Source organism: Danio rerio, chromosome 18 (assembly GCF_052040795.2).
Source record: "Danio rerio strain M-AB ecotype USA chromosome 18, GRCz13ab, whole genome shotgun sequence".
In the NCBI taxonomy this organism is placed as follows: Eukaryota; Metazoa; Chordata; class Actinopteri; order Cypriniformes; family Danionidae; genus Danio; species Danio rerio.
The window spans coordinates 36,628,135-36,655,781 of NC_141038.1; the positions used below are offsets into that span (position 1 = coordinate 36,628,135).

The following is a 27,647-nucleotide window of genomic DNA, read 5'->3' on the forward strand; positions in this document are numbered from 1 at the left end:
ACAACCACCAGATGTCGCTGGTAAACACACACACACTTAGAACTACACTTTTCCTGGACTACATCTTAATACATGCTCTTCACCCACACACCTGCTTTCTCATTTAGCTTGATTTACATTCACACCTGAGGACTTTCAGAGACTGATTAACACACACTATTTAAGCCACACATTCACTCCTTCAGTTTTGCCTTTGAGTCTTGTTCACTGTAAAGTAGCATTACAACGCGTTTTCCTTTTCTTGTTTTCCCTGTGTTTTGAACCTAGCCTTGTTTATTTAGTTATCCTTGTCTGCCGCCTGCCTTTCGACCTCTTGATTGTTAAACTGACTACGATTCTGGATTGTCCTCACATACCTGTTTGCTCCCGTATTGACCACTGCTTGCCTGACTGTGAATAAACCTGCATATTGGATCCTACCTTCTGTTGTGGTGTTACTCCCCGGCATTATAGTTTGAAAGGGGCTAATGAAGCATGTTCCATGCACTGTTTGAGCAACCTGATTTTGTTTAGTTTTAACTTTGTTTCAAACATTTTCTTTTATTTGAAATTTTAAAAGGCTGAATGTAAAATTAAGAAGTTTCATTTTTGAAAAAAAAACAACAACATTATTTTAAATGTAAACATTTTAAACACTGTTGCTGCTGATCTGTTACTGCTGAAACTCAACTTTACCTAGATGTGCTTTTTGAAGTTGGTTGGTGAGTTTTTAAACAACAGTATGCTTTTCCAGTTTAATCATTCTTGGTGTCCATATCCGTTTTCAAACAAAATAAGGAAACAAAACTTTACTTAACTTAAACAAGATTTTGGCGCGATTTTAATTTTTTGGTTTAGGTTAGGAAAACGGATAAACAACTTAAAATTTTATTATACACATGTAGGCTGTGCTGAAATGCCCTTTTTCCTCTGATTGTTTAACCAAATCTGAGCTTGTGACGTCGCCCTCAAAATAATAGTCCTCTGCAAATATATTATTTATTTAAATATAGAAACTAAGTTTACATATTATATCATCTGATCGGTTAACAGGCTTAAATTCATTGTGTATGCATAAATTAAATGTAAACCTAAATTAGCAGTATTAGTTTTTATTAGTTGCTTTGGTGCATTTCCCACAACACTATTTACATTTGCATAACAGTTAATGCATTTCTCAAAACAATTAGAAAAAACAGCAAAACGTAGTTGATAACCTGTAAAAGCATGTCACTTTCTCAAAATAAATAGCTCATTCCTCAAAAGCAAGTATTCATTCATTAATTTTCTTGTTGGCTTAGTCCCTTTATTAACCCTCTGGGTCTGAGGGTGTTTTGGGGCTCTGGAGAAGTTTTGACATGCACTGACATTTGTGTTGTTTTCAGTATCTTTAAAACATATTACAGTTTTTCTCGATTGCTTGGATGCAGTTGTCAACTGAAACTCCACATTTTCAAAACAGTTAACACACAGGCCTAAACAGCGGCACTCATGGTCAAAATGACACATTTTGCTTGCAAAAGGCACATATTGTGTCAAAACATTTAACTATGCAACAAAAGCTAGTTTTACCTTCAAACTACACAACTTGCAAACAAGTATATGAGCTCTTTCAATTAATCATTACACAATGGACTACAAAATACAGAACTCAAAATGCACCACCATTGCTTGCCATTGTAGCTTATAGCCAATGGCATTTGTTGTCTCTATTTGGGCTGTCAAATTCGCCTTTTTGCAAAGAATTGGATCAAGAATAAGATGTGCTTTGATTGAATATATATTGAATTCATGACATTTTTCAAACTGTGGCTGAAAACTGAAATACTGTACATAAAAAAACAGACAAAAGTAATAAAATACTGTAAATATTAGAGAAAACACATGTAAACTAATATACTACAGTATAGGACATAGCCATATTGACCTCCTCCATCAATGCTGGCACAGAACAACATAGACCTTCCATCGTTTTTATAAGGTTTGCAGAATGATGGCTAATTGAAGATTTGTGTGAAGGAGTGTCAAACCGGTGCTTCAGTGATTTCATACTGATGTTGGTAGTTTAATAGTTAGGAATAGATGGATTCTGTTTGGTTACCAAAACTAAAACAATGGAGTTTGGACTGCTTGAATGACATCTGTGTTAACTGTTTGGAAAAATGGTAGGGAAAATGTGTCAACCCAATGAGAAAGGGTTTACACATTTGCAAGACCGGTCCTCTGCTCTGCTGGGATAGTGATAATGAAAATGAAGAGGAACCTAGTTTCTTTAACCAGGTCAAAGCAAACAAGAAAAACTGTAATGGCTAAATTGTGATAACACTGTAAACAGCACAAGTTGGGCTGCAATAATACCTAAGCAGCATGTTTGTATGTGTTCGTGTTTTTAAGAAAGGAACGTTTATGCGTGGTAGGGGAAAAACTAAAATTTTGAACCCACAGAAACAAGGCGGTGAAACACACAGAGAACATTTGTGCACAAGACTTTTGAGAACTGGATCTTGCAGTCTAGTGTTTTTACTTTAAAATGATGTGAGAATCATCTTGTTCACTTGCTCACAGAAAACAATATAATGAATAACATTTTCTAAGTCACTTTTTGGCTGAAAATGGTTTATGCGAGAAGGCGTGAACTATCATTACTATGCAGTGAGTAACACCAGAGCAGACAAAGACCTGCATAATGAGCTGCATAATGAGCCATCAGACAGGTATGTGACTAAGAGTTTCAAGAAAGAATCTGAGAAAAAATAAGTTTATATATATATATATATATATATATATATATATATATATATATATATATATATATATATATATATATATATTTGTTTGCAGTTTATTTAAAATATATTTAACTATCACACAAAATAACTCAATACTAGTTGACCTAATAAACTCAGTTACCAAATAGGAATTTTAAACAGAACAGCACCTGTATTGTATACGCTCTACGTTATAGGACACATTTTGTATAGCAATGAAACTATAAGTGGCCTGTAATGCCATATTTCATATAAATCATAAAGGTTAGAATAAAAGACTTATCAACAGGAATTCTGTCCTTTGCTGAGTCTAGACGTTCTTCAAAATGCATGTGCTCGTCATAGAGTCGTGCTCTTCCTCTGAAAGGAGAAGGTAAATTCTTTGTCGCTGTTTAGTACAGCACTTCTGGCAGTAACGTGCCATCATTCAAACAAAATTAAGTAACTATAATAAAACTTGTAGTTTGATGCCATGTCTCGGGGAGCGTGTACATTATCACCTGGCTGGCTCCCTTCACTTCATTTCCATATGAACTGCGGCTTTACTGCCGGCGGGATCACGTTCGATGTAATGAGGCGACAGGAGAATCCGTACCAGCCCTTACTTTTATACGGATTCCATGAAAGGAGATTATTTGTTTTCGACTTGAAGTGGTTAATGCAAAAGTAGACATATCTTTAGAAACATCTTACATGTTTCTTTGTTAAGTATTTGCTGAGTTTCAGTTCATTTTAATGACGTGTTTGTCCTGACACAGTCTACTGTTGCGCGCTCCTCATGCAGGCTACTTGTAATGTCAAAGCTTTGTGGGCGTGGTCGCATTAACTCTAATGAGCTCAGACTGAGAAACTAGACATAGCATTTGTTTCATACTGATTACTTTATCAAACAATATTTGTTTTCAACATGCATAGCTGCATTTAAAAGTAGACACGTCAAGCTTTATAAAGATATGTGTCTCATGTCTGGGTGTTTTGTTTTCGCGGAGTTTCAGCACATTTTACTGACGCGTTTCTAAAACAGTTCACAGAGAGAGAAAAGACAGAATGCCTACACTGTTAATTATCCTTGTTTTGCAAAAGCAAAGACATTTGTTTTTGTTGTGAGTGTACACATTTAAAACTAGACACCTAACAGATTCGATTGATGTATTGATCTTATCTATACTAATAAAACTGAAAGTGTAATTTAGGTTCATTTCAGCTCAATAAGGTAAATACTTGTCAGAACGCGTATATGCGGTCTTCGACCCTAGGGGGTTAATCCGGGGTCGCCACAGCAGAATGAACCACCGACTTTTCCAGCAAGTTTTTTTTACGCAGCGGATGCCCTTCCAGCCGCAACCCATCTCTGGGAAATTTCCACACACACTCTCATACACTACGGACAATTTAGCCTACCCAATTCACCTGTATCACCTGTCTTTGGACTGTGGGGGAAACCGGAGTAGCCGGAGGAAACCCATGCAAACGCAGGGAGAACATGCAAACTCCACACAGAAACATCAGCTGAGCCGATGTTCGAACCAGCGACCCAGCAACCTTCTTGCTGTGAGGCGACAGCACTACCTACTGCGCCACTGCTGCAAGTATTCATGTCAATGAAAATGTCAGTGTCATCAAGAGAAAAAGTCTTGACACTATTGTTTATGAACAAGATAGTGAGATGGTTTTGTCATGTTTTCATTATGACAGTTTCCTCTATATATTTTTCCAATGCAAAAAAGTCAAATTTGGTTGACACTTCCTGAAAATGCTTAAGACAGCACTATATACTATTTGCACAGCCATTTGAAAACTACAGTAAAGATAGACATCACTGCATTTAGTGAGGTACAAGACACTGAATATGTATGTTTCTTTTTTTCTTTTTTTTACTGCATTTGCTCTTTGCAATTCTAATCTATTCTAATCTATTACACATTGTGTAAAAAAATAAATACACCCTTATTTACAACAAGCATAGACTTCCTTTAGGTGGAGCTGTGCACAACTGTAAACAAGATTGCAGTACATATTGGAACTGAACCAACATACATAGGTCTGTAAATCATCCATGAAATTGTTGAATTTAGAAGACATTTTCAGGAAAAAAAGATCTGAGCATTGTTATAAAATTTAAATTTGACAGATTTTACTTCTAGTTCAACATTTTTGTATGTAATGACTCAAGTAATGAAATGAGGACTATCTCATGGTTTTATATATCATGACTATTCAGCAATCACAAGTTTAGTTAATTTTAATTGACATGACATAGGCAAATGATAATGTTATAAACAGCAGAGAGTTGTATGAAAGCAATTAATGCTTGTCCAAAAGCATTTGCAATTTGTTGGAAGGAATGAGAAACTGCTACTATGATGTGTACAAATGACAAAAGGACATAGAACACTGCCAAATGTCTTGCTGCTATGCACCTGATGCTGAGCAAAGATAGCCATTTCCAAATAGCACCTGTCTGCATGATTGTTTCCGAGCTATGCCTATATAATAATAATAACGTATGCCTGTAGTTCGCCGTCAAACTTCTTGCTGCTGTGCACCTGATGCTGAGCTAAGATAGCCATTTCTGAACAGCACCTGGTTTGAATTATTGTTTCAGAGCTGTTTTTAGAGACTGTGGGCCTACATAATAAATATGTGAATAATATTTAATATTGTTAACTTAGTGTTTTTCTTATTGTTCATTCATTTCTTGTCCGCTGAGTCCCTTTATTAATCTGGGGTCACGACAGCGGAATGAACTGCCAACTTATCCAGCAAGTTTTACGCAGCGTATGCCCTTCCAGCCGCAACCCATCTCTGGGAAACATCCAAACACACACACACACTCCGGACAATTTAGCCTACCCAATTCACCTATACCGCATGTCTTTGGACTGTGAGGGAAACCAGAACACCTGGAGGAAACCCACACGAACGCAGGGAGAACATGCAAACTCCACACAGAAACGCCAACTTAGCTGAGGCTCGAACCAGCGACCTTCTTGCTGTGAGGCGACAGCACTACCTACTGCGCCACTGCTTCGCCCACTACTAATACAATATAAACTAATTAAGTGTTCATCCAGTGTAATAACTTATCTAGTGTAACTGTTATTTTTCATAATGTTCAGATAATTTCTTAAACTCTATCACATGTATGTTTGAAATACTTCTGCTGACCCACCAGCATTATTATTATTTTTTTTAAAATTATTTTTTACTTTATGTGACCGTTATTTAGAATGCAGACATGCCAAGTTACCTAGGAGTCTCTTGCAAATTCATATTGGCTCCCTGATGCCCACGAATGAGATATAATGTCACGGAAATGGGGGTGACAACCCAACTCCCCATCCCCTTCTTCATCTTCGTATTCTTACTTTAGCACCACCTTCTCTTTAAAAGCAACACCCCATGCAATCATCATTATAAATTAGCAAGCAGAATTGGTGAGTGGGTGAGAAAAAAAAAAAGATGTGGATCAGTCTAAATATCTTTCTTTATCTGTCTTTAAATTGTATCTTTGCAGCATCAGTTGTCAATCCAGGTACCTGTCAGCTCCAGGGACACTTCAAGTTAAATGGAATGTACCAGGATGGAGATTTTATACTTGGAGGCCTGTTTGAGGTTCATTTTTTTACATTGTTCCCTAAGCTTAGCTTCAAATCAGAGCCAGAACCACCATATTGTGAAAAGTGAGTCTGGAACCTAAGATGACTACTACTAATAAGAATAATAATAATAATAGCTAAATCTAAATGTTTTTGTCATTACTTAACATTAAAACTAGCACCTCTGTTTTATTTATATAAAACTATATTAAAACATACTGTATTTTATTAACTGGGACTAGTCATAGCACTTGCAATTTTTTTTTGCCTTTTGCCGAATCTAGGGTGCTCTGTAAAAAATGTCTATGTATTGTAAGTATTGTTTTTTAAACATTATTTAGAAAACTGTTATGTTTTCTTGACTATATATATATATATATATATATATATATATATATATATATATATATATATATATATATATATATATATACATCACACACACACACTATATTTTTAACAAATGGATTTATGAGTATGTGATATGAGTTGTATGTGAATATTTTACAGTATTATACTATATACTTATTAGTTTATATTCGTGTGATTTTTACTGAAAGTATTCCCCCCTTAGATTTGATATGGAAAGCTTTCAGCAGGCACAAACTATGGTTTTTGCTATAGATGAGATCAATAAAAATCCAAATCTGCTGCCAAACATCACTCTTGGCTACCATCTTTATGACAACTGTGTGATGCTAGGAATGGCATTTCGAGCTGCCATATCTCTGGCTAGTGGGACAGAGGAGTACTTCTCCAACCTAAACTGCACTGGTCCTCCTCCAGTAATTGGGGTTGTCGGTGATCCTGGATCAACTCCATCTATTGCAATTTCCAGTGTTCTGGGGCTGTTTCGAGTACCTATAGTAAGATCGGATAAAAAAAGTAAAAATATGAACTTTTTAATAACATTTTGGTTCTTTTATTCATATGTCCTCTTTCTTTTTCTTATCTAAACATAAATTGCAGTGTTTTATAATCTCTCTCCCTTTCTCTCTCTCTCCCTTCTCTTGTCCAAATTAGGTTAGTCACTACGCCACCTGCTCCTGTTTGAGTGACAGGAAAAAATATCCCTCTTTTTTCAGAACAATCCCTAGTGATGCCTTTCAGGTCCGAGCTATGGTTCGAATCTTGAGCCATTTTGGATGGACCTGGGTTGGTCTCATCTACAGTGATGACGATTATGGTATCTATGCATCTGTGTCTTTTCAGCAGGAAATGCAGCAGTTTGGAAGCTGCATTTCTTTTTCTGAAATCCTTCCCCATGATAATAACCCCAAAGATATACAGCGTATAATGGAAGTGATTAAGGCCTCTACAGCTAGTGTGGTGGTTGTTTTTTCAACATCATCCTATCTGATGCCTTTGATTGATGAGGTGGTGTTGCAAAACTTGACAGGCAGGCAATGGATTGCAAGTGAAGCTTGGGCCACTTCACCAGTATTTCACACTCCACGTTACTTGCCTTTCCTGGGGGGCACACTAGGCATCGCCATCAGGCGTGGAGAGATCCTGGGATTACAAGAGTTTCTGCTACATATTCATGCTAGCAACAATCCAAAAGATAATATGCTGAAGATCTTCTGGGAGAACATGTTCAGGTGCAGTTTTGAAACAAGAAGTAAAGACACAATTGGAGAGCAGGAGAAAAGTATCTGTACAGGACATGAGGATCTGAGTACCACAAAAACTCCATACACTGATGTTTCAGGATTAAGAGCATCTTACAATGTCTATAAGGCTGTTTATGCTCTGGCACATGCCCTTCATGACTTAATGGAGTGTGAGGAGGGTAGAGGACCATTTGATGGAAACAGCTGTGGCAACATAACAAATCTGAAACCCTGGCAGGTAAGACTCATGAACATTGTCTTAAGATATAGAAGGGCTGAAAGAGGAAAATGTAGATATATAAACTAAATATATTTGTTTTCTAGATATCTTAATTGAACTAGTATAATGTATTGAAATTGCTTTCTTACAACTCTATTACTGTTCAGCAATAGCTATATAGTAATATAATTTAAAAGAATAATAAATAGCAATTGTGACAGAACCTTAATATTTAAAAAAATTATGTATGTACAGTTTGCCATACTTTTTAAATACTCTTCCTATCTACCAACTGTACAGCTGGTCCACTACTTACAAAAAGTGAACTTTAAAACTGGTTTTGGAGATCATGTGTCATTTGATGAGAATGGAGATGCTCTGGCAATCTATGATGTGCTAAACTGGCACCCAAGCTCGGATGGATCAATAAGATTACACACGGTTGGTGTAGTCAATGAAGGGGCAGGAACAGGGAAAGTGCTCTCACTGGATGAGAGTGCATTATACTGGAACTTTCAGACAAAAAATGTAATGTATTATTTTTATCAATAATTTGTAAATATTGTTTTGTTATGTAATGCATGTTACATTTGTCTACATTAGGGGACTGAAGCAGTTTTTATTTGCTAGAACTGCATCTATATGTAGCAGCTTTGACACAATCTACATTGTAAAAAGCACTATAGAAATAAAGATTAATTATAAAATAATAAAAGCAACAATTTAGAAATACCCTATAAAACTACTTGATTAAGAAATACCCCATACAAAGTACTGACCATTCATTCTGTGAATATTTAACGTGTGCTGTCATCTGATAGCCCCCACGGTCTGTGTGTAGTGCGAGCTGCCCACCAGGCACCAGACAAGCGATGAGAAAGGGTCTTCCTATCTGCTGCTTTGACTGCTTGCCATGTGGCGATGGAGAGATTTCTAATGCAACAGGTCTGGAGCTTTTTGTTGTTTATTAAATAATAATAATAATAATAATTATATATATATATATATATATATATATATATATATATATATATATATATATATATATATATATATATATATATATAGTCATTAAATCTTGCTGCATATTTTTACTCACAGATTCCACTGAATGCGTGACATGTCCAGATGAATTCTGGTCCAATTTTGATAAAAATCAATGCGTCCCTAAGGAAGTAGAGTTTCTGTCCTATGAAGATCCTCTGGGCATCTCTTTGACCACTGCTTCCCTGCTTGGCACATGCTTCTGTGCTCTTGTGATGATCATCTTTGCTCTACATCTTAACACGCCCATAGTACGAGCCAACAATTCGGAGCTCAGCTTCCTGCTGCTTTTGTCACTCAAACTGTGTTTCCTGTGTGTTCTTCTATTCATTGGCCAGCCACAGTTGTGGACTTGTCAGTTAAGACATGTTGTGTTTGGCATAAGCTTTGTCCTGTGCATCTCCAGCATTCTGGTCAAGACCATGGTGGTAATAGCTGTGTTCAAGTCATCTCGGCCTGAGGGTAAAGGAACAATGAAATGGTTTGGAGCAGCTCAACAAAGATGCACAGTTTTGGTCCTCACGGCTCTCCAGGTTGTGATATGTGCAGTCTGGTTATCAAATGCATCTCCAACACCCATCAAAAACAACCAGTATATCCGTTCTAAAATAGTCTATGAATGTGCTATTGGTTCAGTGGCTGGTTTTTCTCTGCTGCTGGGATACATTGGACTATTGGCGGCAATAAGCTTCCTGTTAGCTTTCCTGGCAAGAAATCTTCCAGATAATTTTAATGAAGCAAAGTTCATTACTTTTAGCATGTTGATCTTCTGTGCTGTATGGATTGCATTTGTTCCAGCATATGTTAGTTCACCAGGTAAATATGCAGTGGCTGTTGAGATATTTGCTATTTTAGCTTCTAGTTTTGGCTTACTGGTGGCCATATTTGCTCCAAAATGCTACATAATCCTTTTACATCCAGAGAGAAACACTAAAAAAGCCATAATAAGAAGAGAAACAAAAAAGAGATAACTGTTAAATTGTTAATTTAATCTCTGATCAACTTTTTTCAAATACTAATAGTTTTGTATTATTATTTTTACAATTTACAATTACATAATTTCATTTTGCTTAAAATTAAGCACTATTCATTTGTAATAATTTTTACACATTTAGATTTTTTTTGAGACCGGGTTCCATCACTGACAATATAGCAATATCTAGCATAAACAATAAATCGCTTTTGACTTCCGCACTTGACTTGACTTCAGGCCACCATACAGACTACTTTGAGCATCTTTCAGACTGAATCAAGTTAGTACTAGCTGCTGATAAACTCTCAAATAAATAAGTTATTTGTATCATTCATAGTTTGTCATTGACTCTGGTTTAAAGGACTCTTCCGCAATGAAATAAATAATTTTTACATCACCTTGTCATTCAAGATGCTAATGCAGCTTCAAATGGCTCTAAATTTCACAAAAATAATTGGTCAAAATAATTATCTATCTATCTATCTATCTATCTATCTATCTATCTATCTATCTATCTATCTATCTATCTATCTATCTATCTATCTATCTATCTATCTATCTATCTATCTATCTATCTATCTATCCATCTATCTATCAGTTTTTTTCAACACATTTCTAAACATAATAGTTTTAATAACTTACCTCAAATAATTGTTTTATCTTTGCTGTTATGACACTAAATAATATTTTACTACATATTTTTTAAGACACTTCCATACAGCTTAAAGTGACATTTAACGGTTTAACTAGGTGAATTTGGCTAACTAGGCAGGTTAGGGTAATTAGGCAAGTTATTAGATCACAATATTTTTTTCTGTAGACTATCGAAGGGAGAAAAAAAAATAGTCTAACGGGGCTAATAATTTTGTTATTAAAATGGTGTTTAAGACTTACTCCAGAAGAAACAAAATTATCAGACATACTGTGAAAATTGCTTTGCTCTGTTAAACATCATTTGAAAAATATTTTTAAAAAGAGTAGAAAATTCAAAGGGGGACTAATAATTCTTACTTCAACTATATATATATATATATATATATATATATATATATATATATATATATATATATATATATATATATATAGTTGAAGTCAGAATTATTAGCCCCCTTTTGATTTTTTTTTTCTTCTCTAAATATTTCCCAAATGATTTTTAACAGAGCAAGGAAAATTTCACAGTATGTCTGATAATATTTTTTCTTCTGGAGAAAGTCTTATTTTTTTATTTCGGCTAGAATAAAAGCAGTTATTAATTTTTTTTAAAAACATTTTTGGGACAATATTATTAGCCCCTTTAAGCTATTTTTTTTCTCGATAATCTACAGAACAAACCATCATTATACAATAACTTGCCTAATTACCCTGACCTGCCTAGTTCACCTGATTAACCTAGTTAAGCCTTTAAATGTCACTTTAAGCTGTATAGAAGTGTCTTGAAAAATATCAAACAAAATATTATTTACTGTCATCATGTCAAAGATAAAAAAAAATCAGTTTTTAGAAATAAGTTTTTAAAACTATTATGCTTTGAAATGTGCTGAAACAATCTTCCCTCCATTAAACAGAAATTGGGGAAAAAAATAAACAGGGGCGCTAATAATTCAGGGGGGCCAATAATTCTGACTTCAACTGTATATATATATATATATATATATATATATATATATATATATATATATATATATATATATATATGTGTGTGTGTGTGTGTGTGTGTGTATATTAGTGCTGTCAATCGATAAAATAATTGACTAATTAATCACACTTTTTTGAAAGTTAATCGCAATTAATCACATTAAAAAGACTGAAACTTGTAATGTTGGCTATTTAAATCTACCATTGCTGTAAATGCAAGACAACAACTATTTAAATTCAAACTATAATTCATTATTAGAATTTTTGTTTTACTTGTAACAAATTCCTTAATGTAAACAACATACCCACAATAAACCATCAAGATCCTGACTTGACAGCCATATTTATTACAGAAATAAAAACACAGGCATGTTAGTGCTATTTGAATTTCAAAACAATCAATGCCAATAAAGAAAACATTGATTTCCAAGTTAGATTGTAAGTGGACTGCAAAAAAAGCCAAAATACAATCATTGCAAATATGGAAAATTATAATAATAATAAAATATTGAATACAATTGTACTCATTAAAAAAGGTGTATTGATGTGAGTTGAGAACATTAACTATAAAGCAGAAACAATTTTGCTTAGTCCTCCTTTACGTTCAGACAGTTGCTAAGACAGTCCAGTCTGTTGACATTATCGGGGGACAATGTGGACCTTTTGTTTTGAATAATGTGAGCTGTGAGTGAGAAAAGCAGGATCACAAGCAGGATTACTGAATCAGCATTTGCATTTTGGTGCTTAATTTTGTGGCCACTGGTGCTGCGACAAGGACGTAAGAAGCATCAAGCAGTACATCAATGGCACATACAGGTACGCTTTGTGTCACTAAAGCATGCACACACAGACACACACACACCAAGCGCATGACAGCGTAGCTGGAGCCACTCACTTCACATCAACACGCATGATCCCGTTCATCAAATTTGCTAAAACTAAGCGTTTTAAATTCTGGCTGTATTTCACAAGGAGTCTGACACAAGTAGCGTAGGCAAAGTAGCGTAGGACCGGCGGGGTTACATTGGTGCCATGACCCGGATGGGAGTGAGGTTGGGGGGTGAGTGTAACGGAGGCCTGCTAGGGTGTACTGTGCAGGTAAACCTCACTCCTCTGACCTGTAAAGGTGCTCTAGTAACAGACGCTAGAGGCCATGGTCTATAGCCTCTTTGGTAGAGCACCCGACTTCCATGCGGAAGGTCGCCAACTCGATACCAGCTCGTAGCGGGTTGGGTGACGTAGGACTGGTGGGGTTTTATATATATATATATATATATATATATATATATATATATATATATTTAAGCTCTGTCCTGTAGTCAAAGCCAGCTTTGCTGTATGCATTTCATTACTTCTAGAATGTCTGTCACCAGTTTGATTGTTATTACTTTGACTTACATTAAAATGTAACACATGGAAACATAGATAGTGTTCAACTCAGAGAATCCAAACCGAGACAAACCTTTAACTATTACACTCATTATTTAATAACAAAATGCAATGCGACAAGGTTCCAGCATCAAGTAAAATGGCTGTCCACATCTCATTTGATTTATTCTTGTAACTAAGTCAAAGTACTGCAGCTACTTAGACATTAATAACAATATGTGTATATTCACCATTTTCATCATAAACAGCATAGCTTATTCCATGTTGTGTTTTGTTTATACAAAAGAATGTGCAATGTTTTGATTCACTAAAGTGTAAAATCCTGAATAAATTAATCGAAAAAAAAAATTATAAAATAAAAAAATAAAAAAACATTTGCTGCTTCTATGGAAATCTGTGAGAAATCCTGCTGGATCCCCGGACTCTACCAGCCACTCAGGTTCCATACTCTGCAAAGTTTTTGTTTCGTTGTACTCATCATTTTAGGAGTAAAAGGTAACTGAAGATAGTTTGCAGTTTCATCAGCAGAAGCCAGCATCAACACTTGCAGAGTTTATAAGCCACTATGTTTACTATATGAGATTGCCCATGTTTGTCTTGGAGGGCATGCAATGTGGTAGTGTAAGGTAGTGGTCATGCAGATACAGTAGGCCTGTGTTAATTTGCAGGCACTTGGTATTCTTGGTCTGTATAGATGCAACTGATATTTAAACTGCTCTGTGAGAGGAGCATGGCCTCATATGAGACTGCCATTTTGAGTAGGGAAAAGTCTCACTCCCTATCCCTATCAAATGTAGGCAGAGCTGGTTTGGGTATACCATATCAATTGGCCATAATATTGGCTGGTGCTGGTGACTGTACACCTAGATCAATTGGCCTGGGTAATGGCTGTGAACTAAACTGGTAGCTGAGGCTGTACTGGAGCTAAATTGTGAGGTGGCTGAGCAGAAATGGTTCAGCTGGCAATGAGATGTTAGCACCTGACTAAGGTGCGTCTTTCATAAGACAGAGACATCTGTACTTGTAATGGAGAACTGTATTGCACTACTTACTGTTATGGTGCCAATTGTCTCAGTGAGTTTATTACCATTATTGGTGTCTAATAACCATGAGAGAAAACACATATGTACTGAATTGTATTTTTTTACTCAAACTGCATGAAATTATATTATCCAAAGAAAAGCCCACATTAAATATCAGTTGCCATCAAATGTTGACTGCTCACAAAATTAAACAATGACACTATTACAAAGTGATGATATTCCTAAAAGTCTATTATAGATATTAAGATACCAGGATATTGAAATGAAGCTGGTCTTTGAGCTACAGTCTCAGAGCTGTTGGTGCAAAATGAATCTTCATGCAATGAAAAAGGCACCAGCAATCTGGCAGTTGCAGATCGCTGGAGAACTACAGTTCTACGACTGAAATGATCCACAGATCCCATCATGCATCTCACACACACACACCAGTTCCAGTTCTCTCCCTGATTGCACACACAGCTGGAAGCCCATCATAGGCCGATTACATGGACTGTATATGCACCTTAGATTCACACACATTTTGCTAAGTATTGTTTCTTGTTGCATTCATTACATAATCCATCTAAGCACAAAATGGCCGCTGTCAACCCTTATAAGCGCAAGAGTGCTGCCGCCAGCTCTTCAGGTCAAGGCACAACATGGCTGCCTTCAGTGAACAAGTTCAAAAAGCAACCACAGCTAATGCACCAGCTACTTTGATAGTCAATCTGCCATTAGCTCAGAAGATGGTTTCCTCTTCCTGTTCGCCCTGCCATAGTTCCTGTCATGGTTCCTGTCTTTGAAATGCCACCACCTGAACAACTAGAATGGCTACCACCACCTAAGTTGCCAGAGCTGCTGCCACTACCATAGCTTCCAGATCCTCCAGGGGCAGTCCTCTCCCTGACCCATCCTGCTGAATGGAATGCTGCGGGTCCCATCCAAGGTGTCTAGAGTACATCCAGGTGGTAGAATGGGGGATAGGGTGGTGCACCAGAGCTGGGTGGTTCACCAACAATACGTCTGGCTAGCACGTGCTGTTAGCTAAGTCCATTTTCTGGGCTTAAGTGGGAGGTATCCTGGCACCGCTGGAGAACAGGTGTCAATCCAGGGACACCTGCTTAGTAGCATAAGCCCGGAAAGGGTGACGATTCCCCGGCAGAGTGGGTCTGGCTTGGGGTATGGAAGGTAATGGTTCCAGGCCCCCTCCCCCCTCCCACCGTGGAGCTTGGCCCCTGGAAAGGAAGAAGATCCCTGGGAAGAGTGTGTCTGGCTTTAGGTATGGAAGAGATGCTTTGGAAGGGGGGCATTAAGAGCTGAGACAAACCGCCGAAAAAGTGAATAAATTACAATAATTCAAATCCTGGGTGCTGGTCTAGAGGGCTCTTTTTTTAAGGGCTGTCACAAGCTCAGATTTGGTTGACCAATCAGAGGAAAATATTTTATTTCGACGGTTTATGTGCAAGTACACGGTCCGAGCAGGGAGCGAGCCGGCATGGGATCAAGCTCCGAGGATGCTAAAGATTGCAGAACAATTTCTGTCACTGGATCCGAGGACTGAGATTTACGCGATCACCAGCTGGCTTCCATTACATAAGGGCAAATATAGATGACTAAAATCTCATTTACTCATTTTACTCATACTTTTTATTATTTATAATGTCCAAGGCATTGATATTAATATTAAATGCTACTTTTGTGCCTTTATTAGCCTTTTTCTCGCCTGTTTACTGGGTTAAAAATCTTACATTATTCCATCTCCACCTGCTGGTGAAAGCTAGAGCAGCTGGCGATCTTCAATCTGCAATCTATTGCTTTTCCTGCAGTTCCCGGATGTAATGTTGAATTTTAACAGTCGAATTTGATCCACTGAATTTATGGAAGCGAATATTTGAACTGAAATAAAATCAACTGAAAATTACCTTTAGAATCATATACATCGTATTTTTAAAGGGTATTGAATATTTTGTAAGTGAAATCTGAAAATTGAATATGAATTATTGAATTTTTAAGTATGAAAACGTGTTTGAAATATTTTTCGTTGAAATATTCACAGCTTAAATAAACAGATATGTTAAATTTCAGGACCTAAAAATACAAACCCTGGAATGTAGTGGTTTTCTTGGTTTTTCTCTTACTAAATCAAACTCAGTCTGGAGGTTATGAATATCAGAAGAATATACTTTATTGTCGACAACAAAGGAGAACTTTCAGGAGACCCCCAGTAGCATCTCTGTCTGAAAAATTCTGCCTCACTCCTGTTCTTGGCTTATTTAAATACCCTTTTACATCCGTTGTTTTCCTTTGTTCTCCATATATTACACAAATTCCACCTAGGTTAACCCCTGGCCTCAATTTCCACCTAGGTTAACCCCTGACCCAAACCTGGTAACTATATAACTTATCCAGTTCTTGTGATATGGTAATTCTTCTAATGGTATGCAAGTCTACAAGCAGATTATATACATACACTTTGAATATATATATTAACTTCACACTTTAAAGAGTATAAAATCCACCTCATATAATCCCTCCTCTTAAGACTTTAAGTCTTAATAGTCTTGCTTTTGGCCCATAGTGCAACTCTATGATCTAGCCCTCAGCCATATTACCTAATGACAAATATATGTCACAGTATTATTACAAATGACCAAATCATGTAATTGCACTTTGGAATAGAATCACGCCAAACCTCTGTGTCCTGTTTTGACGAGGACACAGTAAAAGACTTGATTCTATTTTGTTGATATCATAAAAAGTAGTATTTTAAGCATACAATTAGTTATCTATTTGCTTCTGGTGGTCATGATTATTTAACATACAGTAAAGAATAAACCTACAACAAAAAATAAACATGCACAATCTCCCAATCTAGGGTCACAACACAATATTCTAATCTAACACCCACAAAACATAATCAGTAGAATACGTTGATCTTCAGCCCAGATACTTTGCGTATCGTAGAGAGCCGCCGTTTTGGGGTAGAGGTTACTAGCACTTAACACCCAAGGCATGGATCCTCTTCATCATCCTCTTCTTTATCTAAACTATAAAAATTTTTAGCACTAGTTCATCTTTTTGACCCTAAATCTGGCACATACTTGCGAGCATTCTTTGTTTCGTTCTAGCCTTAAAAAGTGTTGCTAAAGACTTTATGTTGAGAGTCTATAACCTGAAGTTGTGGTGATTATCATCACTTGAATTTGTGGCACCTTCTGTATATTTCACTCAGGTATATAATCAGAATTACTCTTTTAACTGTTCTGATGAACTGCTTCTGCCACACTTTGCAATTCGTTGGTTTGAGCTTTAGGATTTTCGGCCTCCTCTGTTTCCCGTTAGCTTTCTCTTGCTGGAGCTTTTTCCTTTGGCTGTCTTGTGCTGTGGTCCTGATGGTATCCAGTTGATGGCATCCCCTTTGGTAACCTTGGCATAAGGTCCCTTTCTCCTGATTTCTCCACTTTCTCCAGAAAACCTCAGATATACTCGATCACCAGATTAATCTCCTGCTTCTGGTCCTTTCTGGTTTCCTGTACAGATATCGCTTTGCACATAGCAGTTAGTTTCTTCATAAAAGACCAAACTTCTTTCCAATGCATTCGAAATGTTCTCCAAACATTCCAAACGGTTATATGCGAAGTTATTTGTGAGATTACATGCAAGGGTCGACCCAATAATACTTCATGCAATGTTAGTTGTTTGTTTCTGTCAGTTTTCATGCAATCACTTATTAATGCAAAAGGTATATTATTTTAACACATCTTGTTAAACTAGGCCTTGATGAATCATCTTTAGCTCTTTCAATTATTCCTTACAATTATGTGTAATTGCTTAATTTTTTTTCCAATTTCCAATACTTTATCAATACATTTACTTATCTATTCACTGAATCACATACCCACTTATTTATCTACTTAATTACCTTTATTCACTTTAATTGACTTTAATTACTCTAATTTATTTTTAAATGCAGACACATTAAACTTCTCTTGTCTTAAATGTAATAACTGTTCCTTCTTTCCTGCTCTGCTAATGGAATTACCTTCACTCATCTACCACAACTGCCATGCCCAAAAACTTGTATCTCTTGCCCTAAATTAATTTTATCATTTCACAACATCCACTATGAAGTTCTTGAATAACCCATTAGATCTATTGTTGTTCCTCTATTCACATTCTACTTTGCACAAATGTCACATGTGGACAACAATTCAATAATTACTGCATTTAAAATGGATAATTTTTTCAAATCATTTTGCTTGCTGCTTAATTTTCCTTATCACTTCACCCTTGATTCAAACCATGTACATCGCCAATGACAATATCTAGAAATGCTGTTGTATCAACAATCTGTACTTCCTATTATAAAAATCATACCTATCGTTTTTGCTTCCCTTTGTTGCTATACATATTGTTCATAAAGACTTGTATGTTATTTAATTTGCACTATCATCTAATTGTGGTTGTGACTCTATACTAGTGTTAGACCTGCTACCTTATTTTCTTTAATGTAAAATCAATTTCTTATTTATCATCTTAACAATTATTATTGCATCTAGAATAAATACAGAATCTTGTTAACACTAAACCCGTCATCCCTAAAAAAATGTATTTATGTCTTTTACTTAGCTTGAGCTAGATGTACCTGCAGATAACTAAATTCTACACGTCTTTTTTACTTTAAATGTAACCAAGTGTCTACCCTCCTCTGATAATTAACTGAACAGAAATCAATTACTTTAACATATTTGGCATCCAAACTAACAAATTTAAGTACAGTGCATGTTAGGAACCTCTGCTAAGAAATTCTCTATCACTGACTGTTCTTAAATCATTAACTTTACAACCTCTACTTTTGTCTGTTTTGACTAATGCCATAATCAAAATTTAAATTCAAATCAAATTCAAATAGAATCCATTTTATTCTTCACCTATACAATCACAGCCAAATTGAAATTTACTTTAATTAGAAATGCCATAACATATCTAAGTGTTTCTATTATTGCCATGTTCTCAAAAGTTTCAATAATGCCTATTCCAGCATATAACAGACCTGCATCTGGTTTAATTTTAATTAATCCTCCCTATGCTGGTTAATTTTGTTTTCCCTTAATGTCCTGAACTGTTAATCATTATTAAAACTTGACACCTAAGTAATTTCTTATTTCTGAGCTATTTCTTATTTTGCATTTTCTATTAATTAACATTTTTCACTTTTCAGCATTTTCAGCTCCTAATTCCTTCCTGTTCTCACATCAAACTGGTTATTCATAAACTTTTGTTGTAATTTTCTACAAGTTGACTGAAAAATCACTGGATTTCTTTATAGGTTCCTCTCTATCTGATCTGATTATTCATCTTTAGTCCTTAATCCTTTTTGCTTTTAATTATTTCTTCACATATGTAAAACAACCTATTTTCTGTTTTTAAACACTTTTCTCTTTCAAGTATTCTTTTAATACATTTAGAATAGTTACTTTTTGACCTATTCAGTACTGTGAGTTCATTTCACTTTTTTTTTTTTCATTCCCTTCAAGTATAAATCACTTTTCTGTCTTAATCTCTGACATAATTTTTCTCTCAAATCTTGGTTTAGTTTACTCAAAATAAGTTTTCCCTAATTTTTAACTTAAATATTTAATTCCATCAACTTCTAACCCAAATTATTTTTTGTGTTATAAAAGCTGTCTCTTTTTCTTTTATTAGTCACCACCATGCATTATAATTTGTCCTCCTATGTTCAATAATCTCTATGAATTAACCTATGAAAATGAACCAAAATAATTTAACATTCTTCATAATTTATTATTTCAACATAACACATTTAAAGTTTCATCGTACATTATCATCTAAGACTTTTCTTACAGTTTACATGATAATTTTCTTTTTATTATATTGATAGGAGTCTGATTTGATACAAGAATGGGTAGCTACACTTTTGCTCTTATTTTGCCCTCTGAGTGGTCACATTGTTCTCAATTTGGACTATAGGTCGACTGCTTTGAGATGGACTGCCAGACTCCCCCTCCTCACACCCTGAGAAGACAACTGGTTCATAGATTGGTGTAGTCTTTTCTGTGGTGTCCATATCAGGGCACAGTGTTTCCCCCTTCTTTCTTAGTGCTGGCTTCTTTCATTGAGCTGTTGTAAAGTTCTGGTGGAGCGCTTTTTCTCTTTGATCAGTTCATCATTAGCTTGTTTGCCTCTTTTTAGTGTCTCTGAACATAAGTAGCCTTTCCAGTCCTCAGTAATTCCTGGGCATGCAGTGCCTGCCTCACTGCTTTCACAAATGTCCACAGCCAACAGTTTGTCCATTGTGTTTTTCAAACACCTTTTCCATTTGCCAGTGCACTCAGAGATGTCTAGTAGATAAGAGACCACAGTCCCCCAAAGTCCATCCCTTTGTCCTCTTAATTAATATATGGAATTTAACTCATAACCTATAAAATATTTCCTTCTTTCCCATTTTTTTTTCATCAAATGAAGACTCCTCTCATCTATTTTCTCCTCTTTACGGTTTAACAGTTTATTTTTCTCTAATTCACAATCATTTTATCATATGTAAATGTTTAATTTTCTATTTCTTCAGTGTTCTTCTAAATAATTTCTTTAGCTTCAGATTATGCTTTACTTTACATTTCTCCTCATCTATGCTAGTGTTCCTTTACTAACCGGTCATTTTTACATCGAATTTTAGTTTCCCTAACATTTTCTATGCTCAGTTTCTATTTTCTCACTGCTTGCATCAAATGTTTCTTCTGTTTGCCATTTGTCATTATCTTATCTTTTATTTTCTCTGTCACATATTTTAGTATTGCATTTTTTATTTCCATAGCTGTTTTTCCATACCTGATTTAATTCAACAATACTACATGGTGACCCAATATCTGGAATAACTGTTAAAAATCATTACTGCTATAGCTCAAAGTTAATATTATTAATTAACATTATTTTTTATTATTTCACATATTTATTTACTAAAAGCATTTTTCATTTTTAAAGTGCAATGCATACTTATCAATTTAGCTTCTTACTGCATAAACTTTTAAAGGTATTTATCTTTTAAACTCACTCTAACGCTAAGTGACTAATTCTTTAACATTTACCTAGCTTCTATGATTTTCATCTGAATCACTGTACTTTACTACAAATAAATGATATAGCTGACTTTGAGAAAGACATTTTTATTGCCCTTAAATACAAACAAATTCTCTAAAGTCAATTATTTCTTCAAATTGTTACTGCTTTTTTACTTTTTATCTTATCTGTTCAATGTGCCTATATTGTAAGTATTTTTTAAACATCTAATTTTATCTATGAAACAGTGGACTTATTTTTTCTATTTCTATTTTATTCTTTTTCCTTTCCATAATTTGAGTTTTTAGCTCTTAGGTTTTCTTATACATTTTAAAGCTTATTTTGTTAGACATTTTATAATTAAATCTTCAATTAATCACTATTAATTTTTCAAGTTTTCTTTTTCTTTCTTATTCTCAATCAAAGAACTAACTTATATGTTATTTATCCATACTTATTTAGTAAATCTATTTGTTTATTACTACATTCTTTTACTCCATATTACCTTTATCTCTATATATACTGATCACTATGGCTTCATTTATTCTTTTTCATTAGTACAGTTTCAAACTCTTTTCTATATAATATAACTCTATTATTAGTACTTCCTCATTTCATTTATCTTACTATACTACTTTATAATATATCTATTCATTAATAACTTATATTCTATCCAAATTATGTTAAAGTCTATGTCATTATTTTATCTATAGTTTGATCTCCTCTCTTTTAACTCTCCTCTTCTCTGTTTCCTTAGTGCTGTAAATAGGCAATCTATTGTTCACACATGGACACCATAAATCTCTCCCTTACCCCCATTCTGGAGCAGACTGTCTTTCACCTGTTGCTATGTAAAGAATTTAAGTCCACTCTGCCTATTGTTCTTTTTTAACATATTCAAACTTAAAACACAAAGATAATTTCAGAAAAATGTTTATTCTTCTGCTTTTTACTCTGTGTCTTTCAAATGCACATGTTCCATTAGTTTTGATTTAGGAGACTCCTCCTTTATATTATAATCTCTTCTCTTAAACTGCATCAATCACTTTTCTTCTTGTTCTTTATATCACACCACACCTATGCAGCCCTCCTTTTATATAATCTACTATAATCATTATTTTAACCTACTCCTTATTGAAAACATACTTTAAAACGCATTCACATCTCTAATCTTATTACTTTTCCTCTTCTCATTCACTCCTCTCCTCCACTCAGTGTAACAGGAGCTGCATCCCCCCATCCTCATTCCATTCAAGGAGGAGGAAGGCAGTCTTCTCTGCCCACCAATGTGGACTATTTTGCCACAATCTGAAGCAGCAAATACACAAACACTTCAATTAAATAAATACTCTACACTACACTCCTCTTGAGTGACCTGTCCGAGCAGCCCTCTAACCTTAGAGCGGTAACCACAGGCTTTCGCCTACCCATGCAGCCCTTTGTTTATCTCATTTAACAAAGCGGTATCGTAGGTCTTAGCGCGCATCTCTCTATTTTAATCTGCTTTAATCTCTTAACTGTTACCACACATTAAGGACTCTCACTTAAAACTTATAAATGCTCTATGCATTTCTTACATCATTATTAATTTCCCAAATCTGGGTAACAGTTACTAGTGATTGTTTATCCTATCCATCAAGGCCCACTTAGGAAAACACAGATCATTTGCATACCTTACTCTGCTTTAATCTCTTAACTGTCACCACACATTAAAGACTCTCTTTTAAAACCTATAAATGCTCTATGCATATCTTATATCATTAATAATTTCCCAAATCTGAGTAACAGTTACTAGTTAATGTTTATCCTATCCATCAAGGCCCTCTTAGGAAAACACAGATCATTTGCATGCAAATTACTCTTTTTCTTCTGTTATTCAAAACCCCATTTTTCTTTAATATCTTTTTTACATTTACTTTTAATTCTTTAAAGCTGGAGAAACAGTTCAAGTGTATTTACCTGTACAAGCAGGTCCTGGCAGAAAAAACACAAACTAATAAGCATAAAATCGCTTACCGTTTTTTATTGTGGCCACATATTTGTGTTTTCTCTCCAGTCCAGCATGCACAGCAACACCAGTCCTGCTCCTTTCCAGCCCACCCAGGGACGCCAAATGTAGTGGTTTTCTTGGTTTTTCTCTTACTAAATCAAACTCAGTCTGGAGGTTATGAATATCAGAAGAATATACTTTATTGTCGACAACAAAGGAGAACTTTCAGGAGACCCCCAGTAGCATCTCTGTCTGAAAAATTCTGCCTCACTCCTGTTCTTGGCTTATTTAAATACCCTTTTACATCCGTTGTTTTCCTTTGTTCTCCATATATTACACAAATTCCACCTAGGTTAACCCCTGGCCTCAATTTCCACCTAGGTTAACCCCTGACCCAAACCTGGTAACTATATAACTTATCCAGTTCTTGTGATATGGTAATTGTTCTAATGGTATGCAAGTCTACAAGCAGATTATATACATACACTTTGAATATATATATTAACTTCACACTTTAAAGAGTATAAAATCCACCTCAGGAATTCAAGTCATTAAAATGCAAGAACTTGTTAATACGGTGTATTATTTTTTTCAGTTTGTGCTATTCAACAAGCTTTTTAATTCAAGACTTTTGGCATTAATTTTGTTCCATAGTGAGACCACAGACATTAAAGTCCAGGTATGTTTAGTTATGCGATTAAGCTGTGCCCCTTTTATCAAAAAAGGTGTTTTTGTTTTTATAATCTTGGTGATCCTTAATGGTGCATGTAGAACGTTCGAGGTTACAGAAGTAACCCTTCGTTCCCCGAGGAGGGGAACGGAAGTGCCATGAATGGGAGGATTCGGATCAGAAGCCGCTTATCTGGAGAGTATTGAACGGGCCAATGAATGAAATTAATTGGCAGCGTAAGCTTGCGCAGGTGTGCGACATCTGCAATCATCTCAGCATATAAGCACACCTGAAGCCAGCAGACGCCATCCTTTTAAGCTGAAGAGACTTTCAAACAGCTAAGGGACAGTCATTATGGCGACGGAATATGGCACTTCCGTTCCCCTCCTCGGGGAACGAAGGGTTACTTCTGTAACCTCGAACGTTCCCCTTCGGTTGGGGAACTTCAGTGCCATGAATGGGAGAATATGGAAAGCGCCATAATGACTGCACCTTACCAACACCCCCGATGAGGAGATAGTCAAGCAAGCGTGACGCACCCACATCATGGGGGGCGCGGTCCTCCAACGTGTCCCTGGCCCTAATTTATCCTACTTCAACAGAAGTTTTACGGATTTAGATATATTTTTTGGGAAGTCGTGAGCATCTAGATAATTCTAGGAATACGACAGTACGTTGGGAAGCGTGCAATCCCGATAGGGAGGACGCTGCGGAGGCCATCCGTTACCCAAGGGGGGGATAGATGGCAGAATTTACCTATGGACTAGCCCTAAAAAGGGGGAGTACGCATAGCAAAGAGTGGTTAGCGGAGAGGGAAGACACGGGTCCGCCCAGGGGGGGGACTTAACCGTGGCGGAATAAGCATATGGGATCGCCTAGTGGGGATCACGCATAGCAGGCACCTATACCCAAAACGCGGGCTGACCAGCGGGCAGACCTACAACGTAGTGGGCCAGCAAGTGACTCCTCCGCTGAGTCAGTGCTGGGGGCCACGGAGGAATCTGCAGGGCTCACCTGACGGGGAACTTTACTGACAGATAAAAAAGGCGCACGTACCTCCGTGTTAGGGAGAATGGCGCAGCAAGCGTGTTTCAACACCCTACCGAGTTGTCTCCTCAATCACCAAAGGGTTACCTAATACCCTTGAGGAAACCGGCTCCACTCGCAGATTGTAAAACCTTGCAAATGTGTTGGGTGTCGCCCAGCCCGCAGCTCTACAGATGTCTGTTAGAGAGGCGCCGCGTGCATGCGCCCAAGAGGATGCAACGCTCCGAGTGGAGTGTGCACGTACTCCCGGGGGACACGGCTGACCTCGACTCGAATAAGCGAGTGAAATGGCATCCACAATCCAGTGGGATAATCTTTGTTTCGATACGGCACTTCCCTGCTGCCGACCGCCATAACAGACAAAGAGCTGCTCAGATGATCTAAAATTCTGAGTACGGTCCACATAAATGCGCAGAGCGCGAACTGGACAAAGTAAAGAAAGGGCTGGGTCTGCCTCCTCCGGGGGCAGCGCTTGCAGGTTCACTACCTGATCTCTAAAGGGGGTGGTAGGAACCTTGGGCACATAACCGGGGCGGGGTCTCAGGATAACGTGAGAGTAATCCGGCCCGAATTCCAGGCACGAGTCACTGACCGAAAATGCCTCCAGGTCCCCGACCCTCTTGATGGAGGCCAACGCAACCAGCAGAGCTGTCTTCAGGGACAGAAATCTTAGAGATACTGATTCGAGTGGCTCAAAGGGATCGGATCGCAGACTCGTGAGAACGAGGGCGAGATCCCAAGAGGGCATGAGAGGGGGGCGAGATGGATTAATTCGCCTAGCACCCCTAAGGAACTGGATGACCAGGTTATGCTTTCCCACGGTGCCGCCAGCTACCGCGCTATGATAAGCGGAGATGGCGGCCACGTAAACCTTGAGAGTGGAGGGCGACAGCCTGCTGTCCAACTTCTCTTGAAGGAAAGAGAGCACAACACTAATCTGGCAATTTCGGGGGTCTTCTTCAGTGAATAGACTCCACTTCAGGGCGTAGGCGCGCCTCGTGGAGGGGGCTCTAGCCTGAGTGATGGTATTAACCACCGCAGTCGGTAGGTTACCTAAGTCTTCCTCGCGTCTAGGGACCACACGTGGAGGTTCCAAAGATCGGGGCGAGGGTGCCAGATGGTGCCCTGTCCCTGAGAGAGTAGGTCCTCTCTCAAAGGGATCCGCCAGGGGAGGGCCGTCGCGAGGAGTGAGAGCTCTGATATCCAGGTCCGGTTGGGCCAAAGGGGCGCAACTAGCAGAACCTGTTCCTCGTCCTCCCTGACCTTGCACAGAAACTGCGCGAGCAGGCTCACTGGGGGAAACGCATACTTGCGCATGCCCCGAGGCCAGCTGTGGGCCAGTGCATCCGTGCCGAGAGAGCCCTCGGTCAGGGAAAAAAACAACTGGCAGTGAGCGTTCTCGGGGGAAGCAAACAGATCGATCTGGGCCTCCCCGAATCGCGCCCATATCAGCTGAACAGACTCGGGGTGGAGTCTCCATTCTCCAGGGCGTAACAGCTGTCGTGAGAGCGCATCGGCTGCACGATTGAGCGTGCCTGGGACGTGAATGGCGCGCAGCGATTTCAGCCGCGGGTGACTCCAGAGGAGCAGACGGCGGGCGAGCTGAGACATGCGGCGAGAGCGCATACCCCCCATGCGGTTGATATACGCCGCCGCCGCCGTACTGTCCGTCCTGACCAGCACGTGTTGCCGCTCCAGCACCGGTAAAAAGCGGTGGAGAGCGAGGAACACTGCCAACAGCTCTAGGCGATTGATATGCCAATGCAGCTGGGCACCCTTCCAGAGGCCCGCAGCCGCATGCCCGCGACACACGGCCCCCCAACCCGTGTTGGAAGCGTCTGTTGAAACAACAACATGGCTGGACGCCTGTCCTAGAGGCACACCGGCCTGTAGGAACGAGGGGTCGTTCCAAGGGCTGAGGGCGCGGCGACACAGCGCAGTAACCGAGACCCGGTGTGTGCCCGCGTGCCATGCGCGTCTGGGGACCCGATCGTGAAGCCAGTGCTGAAGTGGTCTCATATGGAGCAACCCGAGCGGCGTGACGGCGGCTGCGGATGCCATATGCCCCAGGAGCCTCTGAAAGAACTTCAGTGGGACCACTAGTTTGCTGTCGAGCTCCCTCAGACAGTTCAGCAACAGGCGAGCGCGTTCCTCGGAGAGGTGCGCTACCATGGTGATCGAGTCCAGCTCCATCCCGAGAAAAGAAATCCTCTGCACGGGGGCGAGTTTGCTCTTTTCTCGGTTGACCTGAAGCCCCAGTAGGCGGAGATGCCGAAGCACCTCGTCCCTGTGCATAATCAATTGCTCCCGCGAGTGGGCTAAAATCAGCCAGTCGTCGAGATAATTGAGTATGCGAATGCCCGCGAGCCGAAGGGGCGCTAGGGCACCCTCCGCGAGTTTGGTGAAGACCCGCGGAGACAGAGAGAGCCCGAAGGGGAGGACCTTGTACTGCCACGCTCGACCCTCGAACGCAAACCGCAGAAATTGGCGGTGGCGTGGAAGAATGGAGACATGGAAATACGCGTCCTTCAGGTCTATGGCTGCAAACCAATCCCGAGGACGAACGCATTGGAGAATGCGCCTCTGCGTGAGCATTCTGAACGGCAGCTTGTGCAGACAGC

At 38.0% G+C, this 27,647-nt stretch overlaps 1 protein-coding gene across 3 annotated transcripts; it reads left to right on the forward strand.

Annotated features, from left to right (window-relative positions):
• Nucleotides 1–615: 615 nt before the first annotated feature.
• On the forward strand, nucleotides 616–10,579 carry olfcq15 (olfactory receptor C family, q15). Of its 3 annotated transcripts, none has more exons than XM_087293253.1 (7): nucleotides 616–701; nucleotides 6,265–6,430; nucleotides 6,921–7,212; nucleotides 7,370–8,197; nucleotides 8,480–8,707; nucleotides 9,001–9,124; nucleotides 9,281–10,579. In XM_087293253.1, the coding sequence occupies exons 1-7, from the start codon at nucleotides 680–682 to the stop codon at nucleotides 10,192–10,194; spliced, it is 2,574 nt and encodes an 857-aa protein (XP_087149379.1). In that variant the 5' UTR covers nucleotides 616–679; the 3' UTR covers nucleotides 10,195–10,579. The 3 variants fall into 3 exon arrangements, with proteins under 3 accessions (XP_087149379.1, XP_087149380.1, XP_087149378.1); XM_087293254.1 differs by lacking the exon at nucleotides 616–701 and having other exon boundaries at nucleotides 4,630–6,430; nucleotides 7,370–7,532; nucleotides 7,746–8,197; XM_087293252.1 differs by lacking the exon at nucleotides 616–701 and having other exon boundaries at nucleotides 4,630–6,430.
• The last annotated feature ends 17,068 nt before the right edge of the window (nucleotides 10,580–27,647 follow it).